The sequence below is a fragment of the Aulostomus chinensis genome, chromosome 21, assembly GCF_037954235.1.
Source record: "Aulostomus chinensis isolate RoL2024-O1b breed Wild chromosome 21, RoL_Achi_v1.0, whole genome shotgun sequence".
Classification (NCBI taxonomy): domain Eukaryota; kingdom Metazoa; phylum Chordata; class Actinopteri; order Syngnathiformes; family Aulostomidae; genus Aulostomus; species Aulostomus chinensis.
Genome location: NC_141340.1, coordinates 9,202,652 through 9,226,496, shown reverse-complemented (window position 1 = coordinate 9,226,496; position 23,845 = coordinate 9,202,652). Strand labels below are relative to the sequence as shown.

Genomic DNA, 23,845 nt, shown 5'->3' with positions numbered 1-23,845 from the left:
GTGCGCAGTAGGAGTCATCGATGCAGTGAAAAATCCCAGCAAATTAAATATAAACCCGGTGTATGTGAGACTGCATTTCACATTTTCTGAATTGTGTTCTTCCCCCTATCTTGTGAACAGGTAATCACCAAAGCAGGTACTACTGCCAGGTTTTCAGGAGGTGGGTTTATTTAACTAAATATAGCATAAAAAGTAAAGAAATTTGTGTTTGCTAGATTATTTCTTTGTTGTAACACTTCTTCTTGGCTATACTATAAGTCTTACACTCTTGGAAAGCCTGTTTATTTCCCTTTTAAATGGTAACACATTTGTAAGGAACATGCATTGTGGGATGAGCAGCAGAGCTGAGTATGTGGGCTGCGCCCATGAAAATTTTGCCAAATCTTCCCTGCCAATGCCAAACAGTTTATTTTGCTGTTGAGATTCTGCATCCAGAGTCAATCCCGCATCTCCACAGTCTGGGACCGAACTCCATCCTCCAAAATGACAACCTAGCAAAGCTTTGTTTATCAGACTCTACCTCCAGAATTTGGGAGTGGCGAGGATGGAATGGCCTGCCAGCAGTCCTGACCTCAACCCCATTGAACACCGGGATCAGCTTGGGCCTCCTGTTCGTGCCAGAGTGACCAACACAACCACGTTGGCTGACTTGCGACAAATGCTGGTTGAAGAATGGGATGCCATCCCACAGCAGTGTGGGACCAGGCTGGTGACCAGCATGAGGGGGAGGTGCCAGGCTGTAGTGGCTGTGTACAGTTCTTCCGCACACTTCTGAGGCTCCTGTTTGTTAAATGGATAAATTGTTAAATTGACAATATGTCTCGTTTCTTCCCAACTTCAATAGTCTAATCCACCAAACACCAAACAAGAGTCAATGGAAAAATAGGCTGTTTGGCATTGGCAGAGAAAAAAAAATTGGCAAATTTTAGGGAATAAAAATAAATAAAATAAAAGGGAAATAAACAGGCTTTCCAGTAGTATGAGAAGCTTTGTTCCAACAAAGAAATAATCTACCAAACACAAATTCTCTTGCTTTTTGTGCTGTATTTAGTTTGGCTTAAGAACGGCAGGTAGACATACGAGAGCAACAGAATTGTCAATAAACGGCTCTACTAGTGACAATCCTTAATCCTGACAAGAATACGAACTTCTTGCACCGATGGTGATCTGTTATGTGTGTCCAGTCACCAACTTTATCAATAATACATGGAGAGGGACATTGATGATTTGCTGCCATGGGCTACTCCCACTTTCCAGTTAATTATATCTGGTGATCCCAGCAGTGGAACAATTGTTGGATTTGGAGACAGATACAGCGCTAGACTGTCAATCATGTTCAGCGTCAATTTGCTGCGAAAGAATGCATCACACCTCTGTGACATTTCAGCTGTAACAAATGAGCAGTTTGAAGTCATAATGACCTCATTACTACAGGCATGAAACAAGTCAATGACCTGTTTGCCTTTTTAAGAAAATGGAGGGTGTCCGTGTTTTCCTCAGTGTGTGTGTGTGTGTGTGTGTGTGTGTGTGTGTGTGAGAGTGAGATTATAGATTATCTCACAGGTTTCAAAATGCTCACTCACATGCAGAGTTCAGATTAATCAGCAGCACTTCTGAGACCCTGAACAATCATATATCATCTCAGTCACTCACAGCAACGAGCTTGACAATGTCAGTTAGGGATTAGAAAAAAATGTGACGGAAATTTGCGTAGAATGTAACAAAATAGTAAAAGATAAAGAAACCATTTGAAACCACAAAGCAGGTGTGACATACATGTCATATAGTAAGTGATGAGATATGTCGGAACGATGGCCAAAGGTCAGAGTTTGAGGTCATGACAACCTCACACGGACATGATACCCTGAGGGATTTATTTTTTCAAATTTGGCACAAATACAATTAATAACATTCATAATAATTGGAAGAAATAATTGAATACTCTTACAAATTATTTCAATCACTTTTTATTGTGTACGTGGTTTTTTTGTGGGGTGTGCCATCAAATGCAACTTTACACCAAGGGGTATGAAATAGTAGCCCTGAAAAAGTTTCAAGTTTAAGAAATTCAAACATATATTCCAGGGCTGCTGCTGCTGCTGAGTGGTGGAGGATCTTGATTTTATAGACCTGGCAGGAGTTGCAAGCTGGAGCGAGTGATTCACACCTAACCAAAGAAAAGCTCCCTGGATGTTTACAAGCTTGTGCGTATCACTCACGAAGAGGAGGATACAGGTGAGTTATTTAATGACTCTGTTACTCACACAAACCCTGCAGTCATCCATCGCAGGCAGCTCTCTAGCCCTGGTTACAAACCATCTCCTGGGGAAGCTCAGTCTGGAATTGTGAATGGGAGAGAGAGGCGGAGCAGCCAGCTACACACACACACACACACACACACACACACACACACACACACACACACACACACACACACACACAGCACCACCACTCCACTGCTGTAGGAGCGCACAGAGAGAAGCGCAGTCCAGTGGTGCGGCAGCAGCCCTCCACCTCACAAAGCTGACGGAGCGAGCAGGAGCCTGACAGAGGAGTTTAACCAAGTTCCACCCAGGATGGATGTTTCACTGCTGTTCTTTCTGCTGCTCTTCTGTGGATATCTCCCAAAAGTAAGATTCTTTCTTTGATTTGAAAACATCTATCTATCTATCTATCTATCTATCTATCTATCTATCTATCTATCTATCTATCTATCTATCTATCTATCTATCTATCTATCTATCTATCTATCTATCTATCTATCTATCTATCTATCTATCATTTTTCTCATCGTCCTTCTGCAAGTACTCAGAAACATGAAACATTTGTCTGCAGCTGGGTCAGCAATGTGAAGTTTCTTCTGCAGTTGGAAACCAAACCGGTCTGTGATTTAACGCCATCATGACAAATATATCTAGACTGATTCAAGTGAATTTTGCCTTTCAGATGAGATCACATCCCTGCGTATCGTATGTAGGAGATGTGCAAGACAAGAGCGTAGAGCAGAACTTTAACAGTTGGGTTCAGGCTTAAATTGGACCTGGGATCTCTTCATGTAATTAAGATTAAGTGTCCCAAGGGAATACATGATGGCCCCCAATTGCTTTTTTTAAAAAACAGTTTGTATTGACATGCAAAAACATGTTACTTTAATGTAATGCGATGCATTTTCTGCCAATGTTTCAAAAGATGGTCAAAATGCAACTGCGTGTTGTGAATGTAACAGTGAACTCTGTGTTTTCTGATGTTAACTCTGATTGAAAATACTCAAGACTGCAATTGTTCTGGACGGTAAATATCAAGGTTTCACATTTCTTTTGATTCATTGCAAGAGACTGGACAGGATTCACATGGGCACTGTCTACTGTTTGTACTTCACAATGGCAAAAAAAAATCCATACATTTTCATCGACCTGAAGAAGTCACTGAAATCGTAGGGAACAGCAGATAATTGTGCAGAATCGTTAGCGTGAGTGTGCCAAAGCGTTCGTGATTTCTTCCGAAGAATGAGAAATTAATTTCATGATGTGCACATGTGACAGATGGTGGGTGTTGGATGATGGATGGTGGATGGTATGGAGATTGGACTATTAGTTTTGGGTTTTTTAAAATTTTTTTATTCTGATCTGAGAAATGAACCAAAGCAAATGAGAGAGGAAAAAAAAAAACCAAACTGATCCATGATGACCCTCAAACAGGTTTTGATTTAGATTAGGGATGCATGAAAACATCGGCGATGGAAGATCAAATTCACAATTTCTGTTTTCCAGTTTGTGAATGTCATATGAATTTATTTTTATACAGATATATAACCCACGGATAAGGCTAGTTTCTTCTGAAAAAAGTTATGTGCTGTACAGTGAGTTGGACTCAGTTCAGGATGTCTCAGTGAGTTCTGCTCTCTCTGGGATTCCATAATTGGATGGAAAAAAAAATGCAAATCACCCCTCTGGTGTCACTGTGCTTTTGTAGTTACCTCTATAAACAGATATCTGATTATAAATGCAGAATCTGCGGGTAAAGGGCAAGATTAAAGGACTGGAAGTGTTCTGGTGTGAATATTAGAGATCATGATCGTGTTGGAGTGCGGCTCCATCTGGGCAGAACATCTGTGTGGAGCGCCACAGGCTGGCATGCAGTCTTGCAAGTGTGTTTTTCATCTAGTGGCCTATGTTAGAGAAAGCAGACTGATACATCGCTGTGGCCGATGATGTCAACTAACATTGTCTCCAGTATTTCAGTATGGGCATATACGTTTTTTTAATAAGTGCCCACAGGAGAATTATCCTTTTTCCCAATGAACATAATTAAAAAATAAGATGCTTGAGATAATCAACATTACGCGAAAATGTAATTTTGAGCATAAACTGCAAATTATCTTGCCTCCGTTACCTTAATGTGTTCAGTAACACCACTTTAGGGATCATTGCAAAACAAATAAGAATCAAGGCTATATTTCTGCTAATATATTTTGATTTTAGTCCCTAATAATATTGTCAGCATCTGCCTCCAAAAGTTGTGTAAAAGTCAGGCTCAGTGTTACCCTAGACTGAGATAAGAGAACATGGAATTTGTCATCCCGAAGGAAATTTTTCTTGGACACAGACATCAACTGATCCTGAAAATGCAGGAAACAATCGTACACATGATGTGAGTCGAGCGAATGCACTCACGCATACACGAGTACACTGGTTCACAAAATAGCACCTCAGATAAAATGAAACGTTGAACGTAAACGCTTGCAGTTCTCATGACAGCCAACCCTGGTTGGTCCCCTGCCATGAGAAAGCACATACAGTTACTCCCGGGCTGAGGAGGTAGTTTGGCCGTAAATGTTTCTGGAGGCTGCCTCACGTTCTTGGTTTTGCTCTGTCGTCATCATGCCGTGGTTAAATTGGTGAAAGTTTTTGATTTATGTGCATTACTATTGGAATAAGCATCCCTGCCTGAGGCCATCGTAGCCGGAGCCTCGTGAGGTAATTGAGGATTCTGGATGTACAGGTTTTTACTGCATCAGTGAATGTATTCTGTGAATTAACCAAACAACCTTTACGAAGCTTTGAGTTTCCGCCATCCTGCCGTATCGTGGAGTCAATCTCCAGAGAGATAAGGAGAAGAATCTGGTCTGGTCTCATTTGTCTCTGGTATCCTCTCATGAGTCTCCCAAGGAGGACTAAGTGCCCTCTGCAGTCACATCTTATTTTGGACAAATGCTTAATCTCCATACAAGGTGTCAGAGTGCCCAGCTGCTTTCTTGTGAAACACAGGAGCTGACAGGGATCTTATCTCTGACAGGTGTAATTCCAGCAATCAGGAATGAAGTCTCGTTATCGTCTCAGACACGTAAGCTTCTTAGCGGTTTCTCTTTTCACTTTCCTTTCTTAAGGTAATGGACATCCTTGTTGTGACTGTGCATTATGTTAAAGTCATTTGATATAGCCTCCTTTTTGGCTGCCGTGAAAGCAGAATACATGTGAAAATTTTAGAAACTGAGAAAAAAATGGCTTCCTCACAGATGTCTGGCCCACCCAGGATTTGAAAGGTCAACCAGATATATTGGTTGTTGACATGTTTCACTGCTTCTCATAGGAACTACTGTGGAAAACATTTCAGGGCATGCCAGTGTGCTGCTGGTGTTCTACACTCGTGTACGCCGTCCTGGGCGATGGTCTTACAATAACATACCCTGACATGTTTCATCAATATACCCAGCGAGGAAATGTGTTGTCAAGGGGAGCACAGAAAATCACGTAAGTGGTTAAGAAGTGCATGTTTGTGGCTGGATGTCACCGTTATCTGTTTAACAAGATGCAGATGGCAGAGGAGGAGATGCAGGAGAGGTGGAGAAGTAGTGTGGGTGGGCAATAATGACTTCTCCTCACTGCCTCCATTTACAATTGCTATGCTGGCTCTTCTATGCTAAGCTTTCCAGTCTGTGCAATCAATAATTTAAAGTTTCCAGAAATGATTACAGTTCAAATCTTATTAAAATAGCATTAAAGCAGCCTTTTTGATTTTATTTTGTTATATTGGGTAATGAAAACAAGGATGTTGTACAGACTGAGGTGACTGTAAAGACAGTAGCTGTAGCTAATGCTATTAGCAAGCTATAGCTAAAGCTATCTCCGCTGATATTTTAAAGTGATACATGCCCCCAAAAAGAAAATGTCTGAAATTCAGGAGTTGGTTTTTTTTTCCCATTTCCCATCTTGTGGAATGGCTATCGGAAGGTGGGATTGCAGCTAATTGTACACTCTTGTCATGCCTGTGCCTTGGAGAATAAATCTAGAACTGTTTTAGTAAAGTAGTTTTAGATCAAACCAAAATGTTTGTAATGTACTGAGCACTATACACTGCATGTTGTGTTTGAAAGATTGTAAATGTTTAATACAGTTTTGTTGCTAATCTCTGGTCTCAGGTAGCTTCCAGGGGCGAGTTCATGACCAGTGGCTCGAGTTTGGATTTGCAAGAAATTCAAGCAAGGAAAAAAACAACAACAACCTTTTGCTGGCCCCCCCAATGTAATTGGCTTTACAGTCCTTTTTTTCTAACAAAACCATCTAATCATAAGTTGTTTTGTTTTAGAAGTAAAGCTAGATTCAGATAAGGGTAGGTAAATGATGCCCTGGGACTCAGTAACAGACAGAGTCACCATTTTTAACCAATTCCTAATGCGATCCATTCAAGTTATTCTGTTTTAAAAAGACTGACAATAAAACATCTTTTGCTACAGTCCTACGTACATGATGGTTTGACAGCTGGGCAGCTGTGCCTCGCTACTGTTGCTAAGCCATGATTGGAGATTGGTTGCTCAAGGTTGAGGGTTAAGCAAAGCATCAATTCTGATCAATGTTACACACTTGAAGCTCAAATCGACAGTTTCACCACACACACACACACACACACACTCACACACACACACACACACACACACACACACACACACACACTAATGACTAATTCACACCAAAATGTTACAAAATAAGATTGTGGCTGAAAAAGTTCACAAGTGATGCTTGCTCTCATCAAGTGTGTGTGATGGAAATAAACGCATTTCTCTGCTTTGTCTGACCACACACAGCCGTGACTGTCTCCTTTATTATTTCTATCATCTCTCCTCGTTATCTACTAACACAAGGCGAGACCAGCAGCCATTTGAGATGACAACAACCGCTAAAAACCTGGCAGCCCTCGTGATGATTGCTAACAAACCATCAAAGCTGGCAGATATTTATGTCATGTTTTGCTTGCAGAGATGCTGTGTGTACACTCCCAAGGATTCCCAGAGGCTCTCCTGTCATGCAGAGTTTGGGATTGACATTTTGATTGATTGCTCACTCCAGCAGTTGCCTCAACTTGTTGTCCAGTGATGAAACACACCCTGAACTATCCAGCAACCAGGACCCCTCTTCTTTCTTCTGTAGCCTTCATAGATTCAGAAATGCTACTTTTTCTACACCTTATGAGGAATCTATTCTTTTTGGGAGGTTTGTTGCACACATTTTGGGAAAATAAAAACTTCTTAAAACTCATTTTACACGCACCAAAATGATAGATTGAGGGTACAAGGTTTCTGAATATTTTTAATTGTGCTTGAAAACACTTTTTTTTTAGAACACTTTGTTTCATTCTTATCTTATCTCTTACAGTATCTCGCTGCTTCCTCCTCCATTTAATTGCTTATCACGCATTTGCAGTTCTTTTCATTTGCCTTTTTATATTTATTACTCCGTTTGTTCATTTAATTATAAAGCACCTTGATGTATTCTTTGTAAAAAAAAAAAAAAAAAAAGATTCAAAATATGAAGTTTTTTAATTATAAAACAATTTAAAAAGGGAAATGCCACTTTGTGATCGTATGCAGCTTCGAGATGGGATGCGTACCTTTTCCAGGTCATCCTTGATATGACATCCTCATATTGTTTGTGACTTATTGTGTTGAATGATAACATCTTCAACTTCAAAAACGTTTCCGTTTCCAATCCTTGAGTCCGAGTGCACCTTTGTGGCAAATTTGTAGAAATTCCCCGAAGGCATACCGTGGATATTTAGTTTAACTGATATTATTGTAACCTTGACTGTAGAAAACTGAAATCTTTTAATTTCATCCTTGATTTCTGGTTCACATTTTTGTCGAATTCGCAAAAATTTCCCTCAAGGTGTTCCAGAGATATCGTGCGCACGTAAAGTGACAATGACCTTGACCTTTGAGCACCAAAATCCATTCAATTCATTCCCGAGTCCCAGTGGACGTTTGTGAAACTAACTGTAGAAATTATTTTGTGTTGATCTAGAGATGTCACATTCCTGACACTTGGATGTGCTGATGACCTGAAAACATACCGCCTCTTGTAAGGCATCATGACGTGCGATATATTGTACACTGCACTCTCTGGTGGAACAGAGACTGTTTTTGAAAGAGCTCCTCATAAATAAACCAAGTAATCAAACATAAACTTAGAATAATGTCGCTATATTTGAATAAGGATGATCAAATATAACACAGATAGATCAGATCGTGCGGGTTGTAGAATATCACACACACACACACACACTGGGTATTATCCTGCCTTCTGAGGGATTTGGGAGTCAAATCCTGTTCTAAATTATCCATTGTTACATGGCCTCACAATCAACTTCATGCTAATCAAAAATAAGGTTACCACAGGGTCTGACCACCCAGACGTTTCCTCCTCTGTCCATGTTGCTCTGCGCCCACAATGTTGGTGGATTAATCCCCTGCCCCCCAGCCGGAGTCTAGCCGCCTCCTCAGGTCATGTTGAATTTTCAGCTGTAATCGGTTGCAGGCAAAGACTCCTGAGAGCAAAGTTCTGTGGATTATGATAGTGTCAGGACGACCTCATCACGGTGGGAGCTGGACGGAGGGAGATGATGAGTGGAGCAGTGTGGAGAAGTGGTGGTAAATAACATGGAGACATTTCAGAGTTTGAACACTGCATACATGCAGCATTTTTATGGTCACATTTTTAACCAGTTGACCGACTGGGTGTGTCATCAGTTGGGAATAATTAATAATTTGACAATGTGTCAACACCACAGAAACCAAAATGTTGCCTAACATGTTAAAATATAAATCAGTGGTTGTCCTGAGTGTTGAACCGTCTGACTCCGATCTTCCAGAACCGCGTCTGAGAGCGCTTGTATTAATTTTAGCAGTGCTAGCCTGAGGAGAATTCCTGTTCTTTTTATTGAGCCAGGTCATTCGACACTGCATGTTTTCACATTTACAGCTTTTCATCATTATTCCAGTCGCTAGAGAGTTTCTGTTTCCTCTGGGATTATGGTAGGTAGAACAGGGCACTACTACCTTGCTCCCAAATACATTTACCCATCTACCCATTTTTCCTCTGCCTATAAATCATTGTTGTGCAGAGGTCAATATTAGTTTCTTTGGTTGTATATAACAATCTCAAAAACTGCATTGCAGTTTCACTGGGGGTTCTCGATCATTATGAGTCACATTTAAAGCTCCTACAGAATGAGGAGGGCTGTCATAGCCTATAGAAAACAATGATGATGAAGAAAAATGACAGCAGCTCTTTCTTTCTATCTTGCTTTCTTTCTTTCTTCAACGGGAAAAGTAGCCTGATGTTGTTGTGGGTGACGTCAAACCTCACAGGGACAACCGGCGGTTATTTATAACACACATTATTTTCTTTCTGACTGTGACTGTTATCCTTCCCCAGCTTTACCCACGCTCATCAGTTTTTAAGTCATGTGTGTTGTTTTAGATGGCAATGATAAAGGTCATTTTTGGACGACTCGCTATGCAAACGCCTGGTAATGATGACATTTTGGACAGAGTGATTGAACTGGCCGTAGTGGCTGCGTGGTTTACACGAGGTCATTACTGGATTCAACCAGCTTTATTCTGATGCCACTCAGGATTAAATAATTCAGGAACAATCTCCTGTGACATTCTGGCTTTCAAATGGAACTAATCAACCGAAGGCTGTGATCAGTTGACCATTTCATATTTATTAAATAGTCAATTGCTTTTCTCGTCTGGACTCTTTGGGAAGTAATGTTGGTACTTGGTAGATCTAGAGTGGACCGTCTGAATACTTTTCTACCGAAATGCCGTTGTGTTTCAGTTGTGTAGATGACTGCAATAACAATGCTCGACCTGAATGAAAATGAAATATTGAAAATATGAAAAATATTTGTACTCAACCCCAAATGCCTTATTTTATTTTTTTGCCTTTCAAGTACAAACAAATAGATGTCTTGAGCATAAATAGATGTCTTGAGCACATGAAGATGTTCTTTCCCTACGTGCAGTGAGAGTGATTGACGGCTAACAGGAGGAAAACAGTCTCCTTCCTTTCTACATAAAAGACATGGAACATACTGGACGACGGGTGTTTTTGGAGGGTTTTGTTGTTGTTTTGTTGCCGTAGCCGTTGTTCGCCGTCAGTCACCGTGAGCAACAAGCTAAATACAAGTTGCTGTTTTTCTCAGATTTGCTTGACAATTTGTGTGAAACATTAAGAACAAGAGCTGCTTTTGATTCATTAATGATGCTCTGAGGCTCATCTCTTCTCATTAACGACTGTGCTGCTGACGGCTGGTAACAACAATGTCAGATCTGCTGAGAGATCAACCCTGAACTGATCAGGTCACGTCTGGATTATCAAGGAAGGCGTCTGGCAGCACCGGGGGGAGTCGGAGCTCATTGCAATCATGGACAATAAGACTGGTATCATTGCGTTTTAGCTTTGGCAACAGGAGTTCATGAATACACTCCGCGGCTCCCTCTTGGTGCATCTCCACTGACCTTCTCAAGCTACTCGCCTCTCGTCTTACACATCTTCATTGACCCACCGGCTCTCCACCAGCGGCTGTCAGCCTGCATTTTTCAGCTGCTGCTGACACAGATGAACAATTGCAGTGGATTACTCAGTGACTTCCTTATTAATTTGCATGATAGGATCTATTTGAAAGGCAAGAGGGCGGTCAGATCTAGAGAATACACATTATTTTCTTATTAGCTCATTCTTATTGGAAAACTTCACATTGAGAAAGGCCGTAGCTGCAGGAGCACGATAAGAGACTTGACTTGCCAGCTAAAATACTCACCAACATGAAAGCTGTGTGTCGGCTGTGACCCTGCTGACTCTGAAGTCTTTCGGTCTGATCGAAGCATATTTGCCTGAATGTGCTTTCTGCATTTTCCACAGGTGTTATCGGTGCAAATGTGCGATGTGGTGAATGAGATCGAGCTGGAGAAAGAGCGCTGTGAGAACAGCACCTCCGGGAACGTCACTTCAGGTTGTTCTCCAAAGCATATTTCCCTCTCTGTAGCTGCCTGGTGGTGGTGGTGGTGGGGGGCTCAGGAGGTATTTTTTTAGAGCAAGTAGGAAGCAGCATGAGTGAATAAATAGTGAGATAAGGTAATACAGTGAGGGAATATGACTGTAGATAGCAGGAAGTAATAGATCCATTTTTCTAGGGATAGTTGAATTATCTTTTCTTTACCTGAGACAAATCACAAAATAGTCCTCACTTAAAGGACAGAAACTCTGAAGTCGGAGACTTTCGGTTGGTTGGATTTGATAGGCAGACTTTTGTTTATTTCAGTATTTTTATTGTTTATCGAAAGCCATTATGGAGGAAAAGTGTGAGGAAACTCAATAACTGTCAACATGCATGAACCTGTTTTTAACTACTGTACCACTTGTGTTTAATAACAGGTTGATTTTGCAAGGTTTGCGACTTATGACAGAAATATGGTGCTAAACCTAAGAATGAAAAATAAAAACAATACCAAAAAAAACCTGTTCCATGAAGCATGAAAATCACGCTGACTTGGTTTTATATTTTTATTGAGTTTAACAGGGGTGTGTGAGAATGTCTATTTTAGCTCAGAAACATGGAACATTTGTTTATGTAGATAGAAGTTAACAGTATTCATGAATATATAGACACTGACACGCATACGCTGGTAAATTAGGTGTAGATAAATATCTCCGATATTTCAAACATTTGACACAGACACATCAATTTCATCCATGAAATAATGTAACGTGTCGTTTTTCTTCTGAGATATATTTTTTGATATTTGATTGGAAAAATTGCTTTTCGTGGTTATGATTCATCAGGGCTGACTTTTGACTCTCAAAGAACAATTGAAACATTATGAATTACATTGCTTTCACATTAACGAGTAAATATAACATTTTTTTTCATTCATTTGGTGAAGGAATCATTACCAACTCGCTTGCTGTCCCAGTTGTGATTTAAGAAGCTGCTGCACATCACAAGTCTTAGTGTCTGTAACCTCTCTCCGACTGAGCAGCTGCTTTGAGAGTAAGAATGAGTGAATTACTGCTTTTATGACCCTAATTGAACAAGGCCTTCTTCACATTTTCCACAGTCAGGAGATCTTAACGCTCTTTATTGTCACTCCATGTTAGAATAAACAAACTTCGACTTGCTGCAGAGCCTCTGTATTTAATACAGCGCATTACCGGGGGCTGTGAATGTATGGCTTCTCGCAAAAGAGCACCATGCATTTAGAGAATAAGAGATTTGGCTTCCACTCTCCTGCTGAGGAAGCAGAAAAGTGCAGCGGCGGGGATCATTTTAGAAATAATGAGCTCTGCTGTCTCCACAATTGCAGGTTATGTATAATTACCAAAGGCAGTATGTGATATATGCAGTGAAGAAGTTAATAGTGCTTTTCAGTTTGCTCTCAACACTGTTGGCAGCAAAACCGTGTGTAACCTAGACTTACATGGTGAGGGACATGGGAGGCTCTACAGTATATATTTACTCTACTCATTCCAGTGTAGACTCAGATGATGGATGTTGTCACACTGAAATATTTTCATAAGCGAGTGGCGGTGTTAGATGCTTTCGTCACGACTCAGCTCACTGCAATGCTCGTGGCGAGGTTTAAACACAATTTTGTATTGTTCACATGTCACAGCAACTGCTGTCCACAAGGGTGAAAGCTTGAAGGCCTAATTTCATACAAGAATCAATTCATTTCCTCGAAAATTTGTATATTTGTGTCGTATTCTTTTACTCGAAAGCAAAATAATATACATGACGAAGATGCTAGTCCAACTCAGCTCAAGCAAACACACTCGTGAATACAGAGGCTTGATAAGATTTTGAAATAAACCCAATGGATTTAAACACTATTTTTGCAGCTCCTGATAAATCCAATATACAGAAGAGTCCTGCATTTTATATTCAGCTATTACTCTTAATCTGGAGTGCAAATGATATTTATTATTGCAGCAATATAAAAGTAATGTATTCAATTCATATTTTTACAGAATTATCACGGGGTGTGTGTGTGTGTGTGTGTGTGTGTGTGTGTGTGTGTGTGTGTGTGTGTGTTATACCCTGTGAGCGATGTTTTGTTAACAGTGTTGTCGTCTGGCAGGTTGCCAAGGCATGTGGGACATCATCGCCTGCTGGCCCTCGGCCCGAGTCGGAGAGGTGGTTACAATAACATGTCCCACCTACTTCAGTTACTTCAGTGACCAGCAGAAAGGTGAGCACCTCCATTTTCCTTCACTTCAGTTCTTTTCATTTTGCACTTTTTTTCTCATGTCTGCTCATCTTACTTTGTGTAAGTATAAGTTCATATTCAAGAAGTCATAAAATCAAAGATTAAAAGGTCAATTAAGAATCAATTTTCAGCTTTTTCACATTTTTATCTAATTATCATTGCTTGCTATCTGGTATTTGTCTTTTCCCCCCATAATTAGGACTTACCATGGTATTATTTTTAATTTCAAAGTTGTTACACGCTTCCTTTTTTTTTCCTTTTATCAGCAGAAACAGGCCTCCATACCTTTTAAGCGAAATGTGAGAGCTGCTCAGTGTCATAACTGAATAAAGTGCCCCTGTAAAGTCAGACAATACTTTAAGTACAATTTGAGTTTATCATGGTTTAAACAGAAAGGAATATGATCAGTAAGAGTCTGTAAATGATACTTCCTGGATTAATGTCATTATTTAACATGAGGCAAAGGGGACTGCAGGTGTCAAACATAACCTTTAGTTGTCATTTTGCCATGAGCTGAATCCTGGCTCACACACACACATCCCAACAATTTTATTAATTAAATTTTTTGCTGTGGGTATTTTGATATTTAATGACATATTGGCACATGCAAGCCTTTGGGTAGGTACCGTTGATGAAACATGTGTCTCACATCCAAATGAGTGTTTCAAGTCATGAACCGACATTTGTGAGGAACCCTGCCGAACGCCGAAGGCAAAGTGCAACAATGAGCTCAAAGTGGATGTGGATTCATGAGCTGACTTCATTGTTATTTACAAGCCATTTGTTACCTTCCTTTCAGCCATTGAGGAGACAGCTCTTCTGCTCTTTTTTATCTGTGTTTCAAACAGCAGAACAACACAGAAAGTCTGTCTCTGTTGACCCTGTATACTAGCGTTGTACGTCAAAAGTGTTGTACGTCAAAAGCTGAGAGAAAATGTTCCAGATAGATACTGAGGGGTCTTACATTTTTCCACAAATCCAGGGTAAACGCTTATCCAGGTTACTGTAAACAGTAAGGAGCGTTTACCGGATGAGCTTTGTAAACTCGCTTGTAGATTTCAGTTTGGGGGTCTGTGAAAACAAGAGGAAACTAGCTCATCCTCTAATCCTGGACAAGCACAGACATAACAAGGAGGGGAGGGGAGTCAATGACCTCAGATAAGAAAGAGAAACATTACCTAACCGGCTCAGACTGTACGAGAAGTAGAAGGAGCAACCGAGAGGCACCCTGTGTCGCACAGAGTTTGGAGCTTTAGCCATTGATGGGGATGGACCGCTGATAGCCACGCGCTAAAGAATACCTAGCTTTATCATCTATTTTACACTACATGGGAGCATAATTTACAAGATAAACATGCTGAACTGAAGAGGACTTGAAAGTGAGTCCAAAAACAAAGTAGGAAAAGATTTAATGAGCTGATAACAACTCACAGACTTCATAGACTTTAGACTGGTTTTCATAGATGTTCATAAAATCAGACATCATTTTTTTGTAACCCCAGTCGACCCTACAGGGAAGCTTTGGGCAAAGACTCTTCAGAACAAGATGAAAAATATAAGTGCCTTTTAGCCAGGAGATCTTCATCGCCCCCTGGTGGCCTGCTTTCATGTAGGTCATAAATCCAGCTCCATGATGGCGGTTGGGATTTGGGATGAACTAAAAAAAAAAAAAAAAAAACTTAAACCAAAATTCTCCTGAAGAGAGGGCCCATTATTTTAACTCACTCGTGTCACAAGACGTACTTTAAAGCGCTCACTTTTCCGACGTCTTTGGTTTTGATTCGTTATTTGATGCAATAGAAAAGGGGGGCGCGATGTTTTTATTGAGCGCTGACACACCTCTGTTCCTCCTTCTGCACCGTCACCGTGGTTGTTAGTTTCCCACAATAAAATACTTGCTATGCTGTAAACTGATCGCAACTGAATGAAGTGGGAGCTCGTTCCTACGTCCTCAGCGCTCCGAACGCTTTTGTACAGCACAAGACCACAAGACCTCTACCGCCATTATTGGTGCATTGACACACTTCACTTTCTGTCAAAATCTTGGGTTCTTTTTTTTTTTTTGTCGCTCACATCAACTGCTTGACATTTCTCTGAGACCTTCAATTGATTGTGTGCAATCAAAAACAGCTCTGTCAGCCTCTTGATTATTGAACTCTGAAAATCCAGCCGTATAATGCATCAGCCTCAACTTTTAAGGCTTTCGTTAAAGTAAAAGAAAAGTTTCTCGTCACCGTAACAAATAAGTAACTGCTGTTTATGTGGGCACAAACTTTTATCTCCACTTCCATTCAGTGATTTGACTGATGTCTTTTTTGGCCTTCAAAATCAAACTTTTGTGGGATCAATACAAGCTCTGCGTTCAAGTATGAAGTGGCTGCAAGCATGTGCTGCCTCACTCCATTCCTAGAAGTGGTGAGTCACAACCGATGAATACAGACAATAAAATTAAATATGAAAAAAGAAGAAGAACTATTCATTGCTCCACTGGGGAACATGATAAGCACAACCCACACAAGTGCATCTTCTGACAGAGCTTTTCCCTGCAGGAGCTCGGGAAACAGTCCCCACATGAGCCATCTCCTCTTTTAAAACCATAATTAAGACCTCTCCGTGTTCCCATTGTACTCCTCAGACTGTGACTGATTTTGACTAACTTCCTCCTCAAAAATACGTGAGATGACTCTGCTACTACATCCTGTTGAATCCAGACAACCATTGACATTTCTAAAACATCAGGGTATATGACATTTGAATAGTCATTGGGCCGTTAGAACTGACTTCATTAGCGGGAAGCCGATGAGAGTCGTGTCTCGTCGCGTTTTCATCCTCCCTGTTGTTCAGACACTCTCCTTCTCCACTAGCTTCTTCCTCAAGGTCAAACATAACTCCTCTGACTCGAAATATCACGCAGCTTCAAACGTCACCTCATCAGGACAACAAATTTCATTTTTGACTTAAACTGTCATCTTTGATCTATATGGATTCTCACAGCGGCCATAAAGAGAACGTTTAGTTTCCTGCTATTGTGTTTGTTCACACTGTTCTACAATCTTCTTTTTTTTTTTTGCCGCAACTCCTCTGCGCACATTTTGTCTGTTTATATCCCAGGACTTTTAAACATCTCTGCTTTTTACCTTCGCAGATCTTTTTTTCATGTCAAATCCATCAACCCCTAAACACTCGCGAATGTGATATTCGATCCATCTCCTCTGAGCCTTTTCTGCATGTTACAATGTCTGATTTTTTTTTCTCTCTCTCTCTCTTCTCGTCTCATCCTCGTGGGAGTGCAGCTGCACTCACTCACACATTATCCCCTCTGAGAGTCAAACTGGTAAAAATTAGAGTAATGTGACACTACAAAGATGGAGGGGTGCACTTGAGACCCCGTAAGTATTGATGTCGGCATGAAAATGTCTAGAGCCAAAGGTAATGTCAAAGAAGTGACTTGCAGGCTAAAAGTGGACGCTCATACAGGATTAATTCAGTCGTTTGTGTCGGTCCAGTTGGTCAGTCGCTCCACATTAATGTCAGAAGTGATACAAAATGACTTTTTCTCTTCCCAGCTGGTACAAATAGATTGCATTTGATGCCTGACCAAAAGGAAGCAAAAGATTATGAATAATTCCTATTGGTGACGGTCAATTTGTTCCTTGATCAAATGGAATTAAATAAAATTTGATAAATCCTTTTTATCCCACAGTCGGTACAGAATGTCATCAGTACACAATGTCAGAAAAAGTCCATTTATTGTGTCAGTCTGCTGAAAGTGGAATTTTAAACGGGAATGAATGCAAACATGTTAATCTGATAGAATTCTTCATTAACAAATGCGAAAAAAGAGAATTTGTTTTAGTGCGTCGCACGAAAGTAGAACCCAACCAGGGTCCTTTTAAAACTAGAGATTACGTTTGGTCTCCTTATTTCGCCCACTTGACATGATTTTTTTTCTTTTAGTTAAAATGTAATAAAAAAACACCGTGAACAAAAATAGGGGGCAATGTCAGCTGAACCCAGTGTAAAAAAACACTAACAAACCAAGTTTTGAAAAAAAAAAATTAAGAACTTTTCTTTTTCGATGTTGAATAGATCTGTCTCAGAGTGGAATTGGTTCCTCCCGCGCCCATGTCCCAACCCTCCAACACGTGTGGTGGAATTGGGACCACATAGCTTTATGCTAATCCTGCTAACAGACTAATAAAGAAACAATCATATTTGGAGGAGGGGTTCTGTAGCAGTGAGCATGGCACAGTGGGAGCACAAGAGAAGCTCCTCACAACCACACATGCATGCGTAAGGGAGGAAATTGCAAATCTAGACAATACAGAACAATCTCAGCATGTATGCACTTGTTTAATAAGTGATTAGACTTTAATATGAGCTCATTCTTTGTGAGATGGAGGCTTGTTTTTCATGTAATTGAGAGTCACAAGAGCATTAAATGACTGTGCTGGACACTCATGTAAACACTGAGTTACTGAAGTCATTTGCTTTCAAATTCCTCTTGCACCAAAAGGTTCATTTACAAATTAAACATTCATAGTCGTGAAAACATGTCCATCAAAAGAAGAATGAAACAATAACTGAAAAACCGCCATGAGCCGCCTCATGTCATCACATTATCTTTGGATGGTGAAAAGTCCGTGTGCGACAGTAATTATTCGCATATATTGTGCTTTTTTCTTTGACGGGAGAACTTAGCAGTTGTATCTTAACCTTAACCTTTCCTAAGGACTGTACCGCTTCAAAAACATTTACAGCTTCAAATTACAAAACCAAAATTACATGACCTTAACTTTTTTTGTCACTTGTCACTTTTGTCACCCCACCTCCACCTCAGCTATCTGTTTCGATTAATAACAAAAGATGGACGATAGATGGCGTGAAATCTGTCCCTGCTTTGTTGTGTGGAAATCGTATCGTACCAAACCGAAGCTAAGTAGCTTATCGTACCCAACCAAACGTTACAAATGTCGGTGTCAGATAACAAAACTATCATGTCAGATAGGATGACTGCATTTGGTTGTTTTGCTTCTGTAGATTTTGTCTTTGCAGCCCACCAATTGCTTTGAAAAGTGTAGCTCAGCGATCTGGTTCTGCTGCGGCAGCAACCTCGGGGGCCGTTGTTGTAGCAGCAGCAGCAGCTTCTGAAGTGATATGATTGATACTGACCTGGGAGGACACGTACGAAAAATATAAAAAGAAAATATTTTTAGATTCTAGCACTTGCGATGCACCAAAAACAACAAAAAAGAATGTTTTTCTCTCTGATTCAGGATGATATGTTGTGAAAGTATCATCATAAAAGTAGAGTTGGGAGTAAAATAGGAGGTTTATATAGTATATATAAAGTGTGAACCTTTTTCTAAACAAATGTATTAGTGTTATCTCCTCTGAGGGATTGAAAGTGAATTTACTATCAAACTGAGGGCAAATAAAAGGATGCAAAAAGCAAACAAGGTAAAATTCCTCCGCTCAGTAATAAATCTTCCTAAATCCACAGCTCCTTAAACAAAAGTTAAACACTTTTCTGCTCTGAGTTTGTCACCCTTTTTTTCATGTCAAATCTTCTTTCCTTACGCGCTCAAATTCCAAGTTAAAAGAACACCGACGAAGAAACATATCCATGCATTCAAGTTCTTACTGAGCTTTCAGTGAGATAAAGTACTTCATAAACAAAAATCAATATCTGACAGAGCTCCAGCGTGCGGACGCTGTTGAGGTGCAACACCACATCTGGTAAACTATCCATTTGTTATTGCGAGAAAAATAAAAATGAAGCTCCAGTGTCATCACTGGAGCCACAGCGTGCCAGAATGTCTAATCAATTCCCTCTAATGAGTGCTGGATGTGCTCCAATCCATTTTCTGCAGTGTTTCGTATAGGAGACAAGATGATTTCAACAAAATGTGTGTCTCTTCAACCATTCTCCCAAGGATACGGTGACTCACAGTAGGAATTCAGTTTTATTTATGTAATTTCTTTTTTACAAGATGTGAGGAAGGAAAAAAAAAAAACAACAACTTGTTGTCTCAGGTGACCATGACCCAGCTCTGTCTCTTCTCCCCCGGAATGGCAAATGACACTGTCAGTGCTCTACTTAATGCTTTGTTCTGACATGACAGCTGCCTCCATCAGCACCCACATCAGGACGTCGCCTCGATGAAATGCTCCTCCTGCATGAGAATTCTCAGATGAAGCTGTTAGCTTTGACAACGGCCTCTTCTTTTCTCCTCTGGCGGTTATGGAGTCAGCCTTAAGGGCTATTAACGAATCAATAGGACGAGTTTATGAGGGGTTTGGATCAAAATGGTGAAAATTGACTATAAAACTGAACATTGAGTTATTGAAGGTATTTACAGGGACACTGCTGCCTTTATTTAATGATAGAAAATGGAAATTATTGCTTAAAGAAATATTTGTTGTCATCTATCAAATGAGTCCATGAGAAAGAGAGAAGGTGCTTTTTCATTCCCTTACAATCTGCAATGCAGCAATAACCCTGATGAAAACCTCTGAAAGACCACAGATAAACGCAGAGTCCAACCGCCTCAAAGATGACATCATGTCTGCTTTAGTCAGTGTTTTCTCGTGGGATCCTCCAGATGATTAAGCCTACGCTTTTCTACACTTCCAAAAGTTTTTTTGTGTCAGCAAGAGACTACGGAGGATGTTGCTTTAATGAGGCTGATGCTGTGGGTGTGCGGAAGAACGGTTCAAGAGAAGACAATGGAAATTTAACGATGGCCAACGAAGCTAGAAAGCAGAGCTCACCGTCTTTATTCCATAACATTTGTGTTGCAAGTGTTATAGAGAACAAGTGGGCTGTCGTTCATATTCTTGTCAAGGTTTCATCTGGGTTAAGCTGTTTACATGAACCCTTAAAGCCCCACAAATGAATAAACCATGAAAGAATCCCATGAATAAACCAAATGATGCCTCCTTCTCCAAAACAGTTTAGCTGCAGTTAAGTTTGAGTGAAAAAAATAGTTGGTTCATCGTGACTGCAGGAGGAGAAATGATGAATCTGCGTGCACTCTGATCCTTCGTGCCCCACAAGCTCATAATGGCTGATGAAAGTGATGTGTTTTCATGTTGCGTCATGACCTTATATCGTATGCGGGGCGTGAAGTGCTGGTCACTCAGTTCACAGCTTTGCCTGGAATGTCTTCACAGCTAATAAATGGATGCCTGTGACATTCGACACCACCTATTACCCTCTGTCAGCCTCAATGTAAATGTTGTTAAATGAGCTGACACTTGGTAGGAGCGCCTCAGCAGATCAGAATCTGTCCGCCACTTAAGTTCGTGACTGAACACCACAAGCCTTGGATATGATTGTGTTGTACTCAACTTGTGACTTATAGAAATTGAAAATGGCCGTGCTTTTAATTGCTTTTTTAAAATTTTGTTATCTCGTGATCATGATAAGGGATTTTTTTTATCTGGGGATAATGAGAAAAAAAATAATCAAATTGTTAACTAGTTCATTATCCACAGGTACGCGTAAGCGATGGCACTCATTTTCTCGCTAATTACCAGCACAGAGCACTGACAGTTAAAGCGATACTTTGTCCAATAGTTTTTATGCATTTTTCCCTTCAAATACTCACAAGGTGACTTGAGCTCATGAAGACGATTTTTCTTGCATCGCTTTTTTTGTGTGTCGTCAAGCTGCAAAAAGAATCAGTGACATATGTTTAGCTTGTGGCTAATGGTAACTGATGGATAACAACACCCAAACTGCTCCATATGACCATCCGTCATACAACCCTGCTCTGAAAACGAGCTACATGTAGGTGACAGACGCCCTCTAGTGTCGGTTTTAATTATGATCGCAGCAAAAGAAGGAATCAAATGACGTCCGTGGCGAGAGAATCCAGAAGGGAAAGACTTCGGAGTGGATCGGGGGGATTTCACAGAAAATGCGTGAAGTGACCTCAACTTCTAGAATGTCTTTGCGATGGCGGTGATTATGAAAAAATTCTTAGGTCACTTCACATGTCTCTGAGCTCAGGTTTCATTGGATAGATGGTCGACAAACTGCAGGATACTGTTCTTCACTCTCCATTCCTAACTGTCTGCAACTGCGAGTGCAACGTGACGTGACAGAGCGGCGCTAGCTTTTTCACCAGTAGCAACTTTAATGGATAACATCAGGAATGACTGCACAAAGACATTTCATCTTGTGCATATAAGTGGCTGATGTCATTTATATTTGCTGTTGAATAAATGTCAAACTCGGATCCGTATGTCAATACTGTAGCTGTAACAGCCAAGTGCACCTCTGCAGTCAGATTCATCTAAAATGACGGTAAGCAATAGCATGAGTGCTTCATATCGCCATTTGTAGAGTTCAAGAATTTCAAAGTGCTGGAAAACCTCTTGCAAAGTGTCAAAGCAATTTCTAGCTTGTTGAGCTGATGAAAGTGAATGTCACTGACTGGGTGACTGTGACCTTCTGTCTTCGCCATCTTCAGGTAACCTCTCCAAAACCTGCACAGCAGATGGCTGGACTGAGATGCATCCCATCGACATCGCCATGAACTGTGGCTACAACCTCAACAGCACCAGCGATGATGTAAGTGAACCATCTATGGGATGCGTCTGAACAGTTACCCATCAGTCCAACAGCGAACAAACTCAGCCACCCAGCAAGAAGCCCGCCAACCCAAGGAATTTAACATGAACATCTTTTTCCATTGTCTGCGGGTGGGTGTTGTCGAATTGGCAGGGAAAATGGTGGTATCCATCCTCGGTTTTATAAATCCTTTACCTTACATTTTGTGTTCTCCTCTCCTTTTGGTGTCTTTTTTCTGAAGAGCCAACACCAAATACTTGTAACACAACTGAATGCACACATTAATGCATTAAGTGTCCATGCCACGGGACGTATGAATAAAAAGAACTGGTGTTGCACTGCGGCTGTAAAAAGCAGACTTCTGAAAACACCTTTAGAGTGAAAGAACCTGAAGAATGAACTGTTCTGCCCCGGCCAAAATGTGAAATTCTCTGCGAGTTGCACATTAACAGATAAAAAGAACCCCTGGATGAAATATTTTAGCCTTTTGTTGAAACCTCTGAAGTCCTTAAATGTCCACTTATTCACATGTATCTGTATCATTGTCAGATTTGTGTAAATGTACCTGTCTTCAATTGTTGACTTTAATTTTGTTGGGTCAGACTTGATGGTGACAGACTCTCCCACACCGAGAAGCCTAAAGTTACTCATGAAATATTGATATCGAAATCAACACTCACTATCATTTGAGACATTAGAATTGTCGCATCGTGATGAAACAGCTATGAGCTAATTGCCTGCAAGCCTCAGTTTCAAATTGTTCAGTGGAATCGCTGCTACTTAAGTTTAGTTTTTGATTTTTTGTTTTGTTTTGTATTCACAATGGGCACTGCAGCAAAATGTAAAACTGAATAACAAATTCGTACCATGAATTTATATAGCAGTTTTCAACTTATATGAAACAAAACGTACTCTTTTTTTTTTTTTTGGGCCACGAAATGAATGCAAATTTAAGCACTGCTGTGTCGCACGCGCGCACGCACGCACACACACACACACACAAACACACATAAAACACAGTCAAAAAAATGCGTTAAGATGAAGCTAACTGGTAAAATTATCTCCAACAGTCCATTTACTCAATGGTGATACAAACAGGTCGCACGTCACCGTTTTAAAACACAGGCGTCGGAGTTATTTCACTCTTTTAATCAAACTCTGCGAGAATGAACACATTTTCCTAAATGATTAATTAAATCTTATAAATAAATAATACCCCAATAGACAGAGATATTCTGAATAGCACAACGCACAAAAATACATTTTTCAATGACACAGCAATTAGTCTGCATGCATGCCTTTGATGAACAAATCATTTGACTCTGTTGATGAGACATGTAGGCTTATATTGGGCTGGCTTCCCAGGCGTCAGGCATTATTTATGTTGTGAATTAAAACAGGACATCAAATCTTGATCCTATTAGTTAGTTTTTACGGAGAGGGGGCTGGAGTTGTCTGAGTTAATAAAGGTGGAGTGGGACGAAGATGCACTTCAGGGATGTGAAAGCTTCTTCAGTGAGCTCTCGGCTCTCACAGTTGCCGAAGCCGCTTCATTAGTATGCAACGTAGGAACTTGGGAGGCAACCAGCTGCTGAAGCGCTTTAAAAAGAATTTAATGTCCGTCTTTCCAGACAGTTGATACTTCTGTGTGTCACAAGATGCTCACAATCCTTCTCATCAACCAGAAAAAAGTGTGAATGGACTCTGAAATGCGCTCA

General features: G+C 40.4%; 1 protein-coding gene across 2 annotated transcripts in view; it reads left to right on the top strand.

Moving 5' to 3' along the window:
- The first annotated feature begins 2,508 nt into the window (after positions 1-2,508).
- The window catches only part of vipr1b (vasoactive intestinal peptide receptor 1b), a 42,848-nt gene continuing 21,511 nt past the window's right edge, over positions 2,509-23,845 (top strand). Inside the window, exons 1-4 of one of the 2 annotated variants that reach the window (XM_086191363.1) lie at positions 2,509-2,630; positions 11,202-11,292; positions 13,418-13,528; positions 22,027-22,127. In XM_086191363.1, the coding sequence (XP_086047489.1) occupies positions 2,577-2,630; positions 11,202-11,292; positions 13,418-13,528; positions 22,027-22,127 (357 nt within the window). In that variant the 5' untranslated portion in view covers positions 2,509-2,576. Of the gene's footprint in view, positions 2,631-11,201; positions 11,293-13,417; positions 13,529-21,399; positions 21,861-22,026; positions 22,259-23,845 lie in introns of those variants that run through there. The other variant, XM_086191364.1, reaches the window with a different exon arrangement.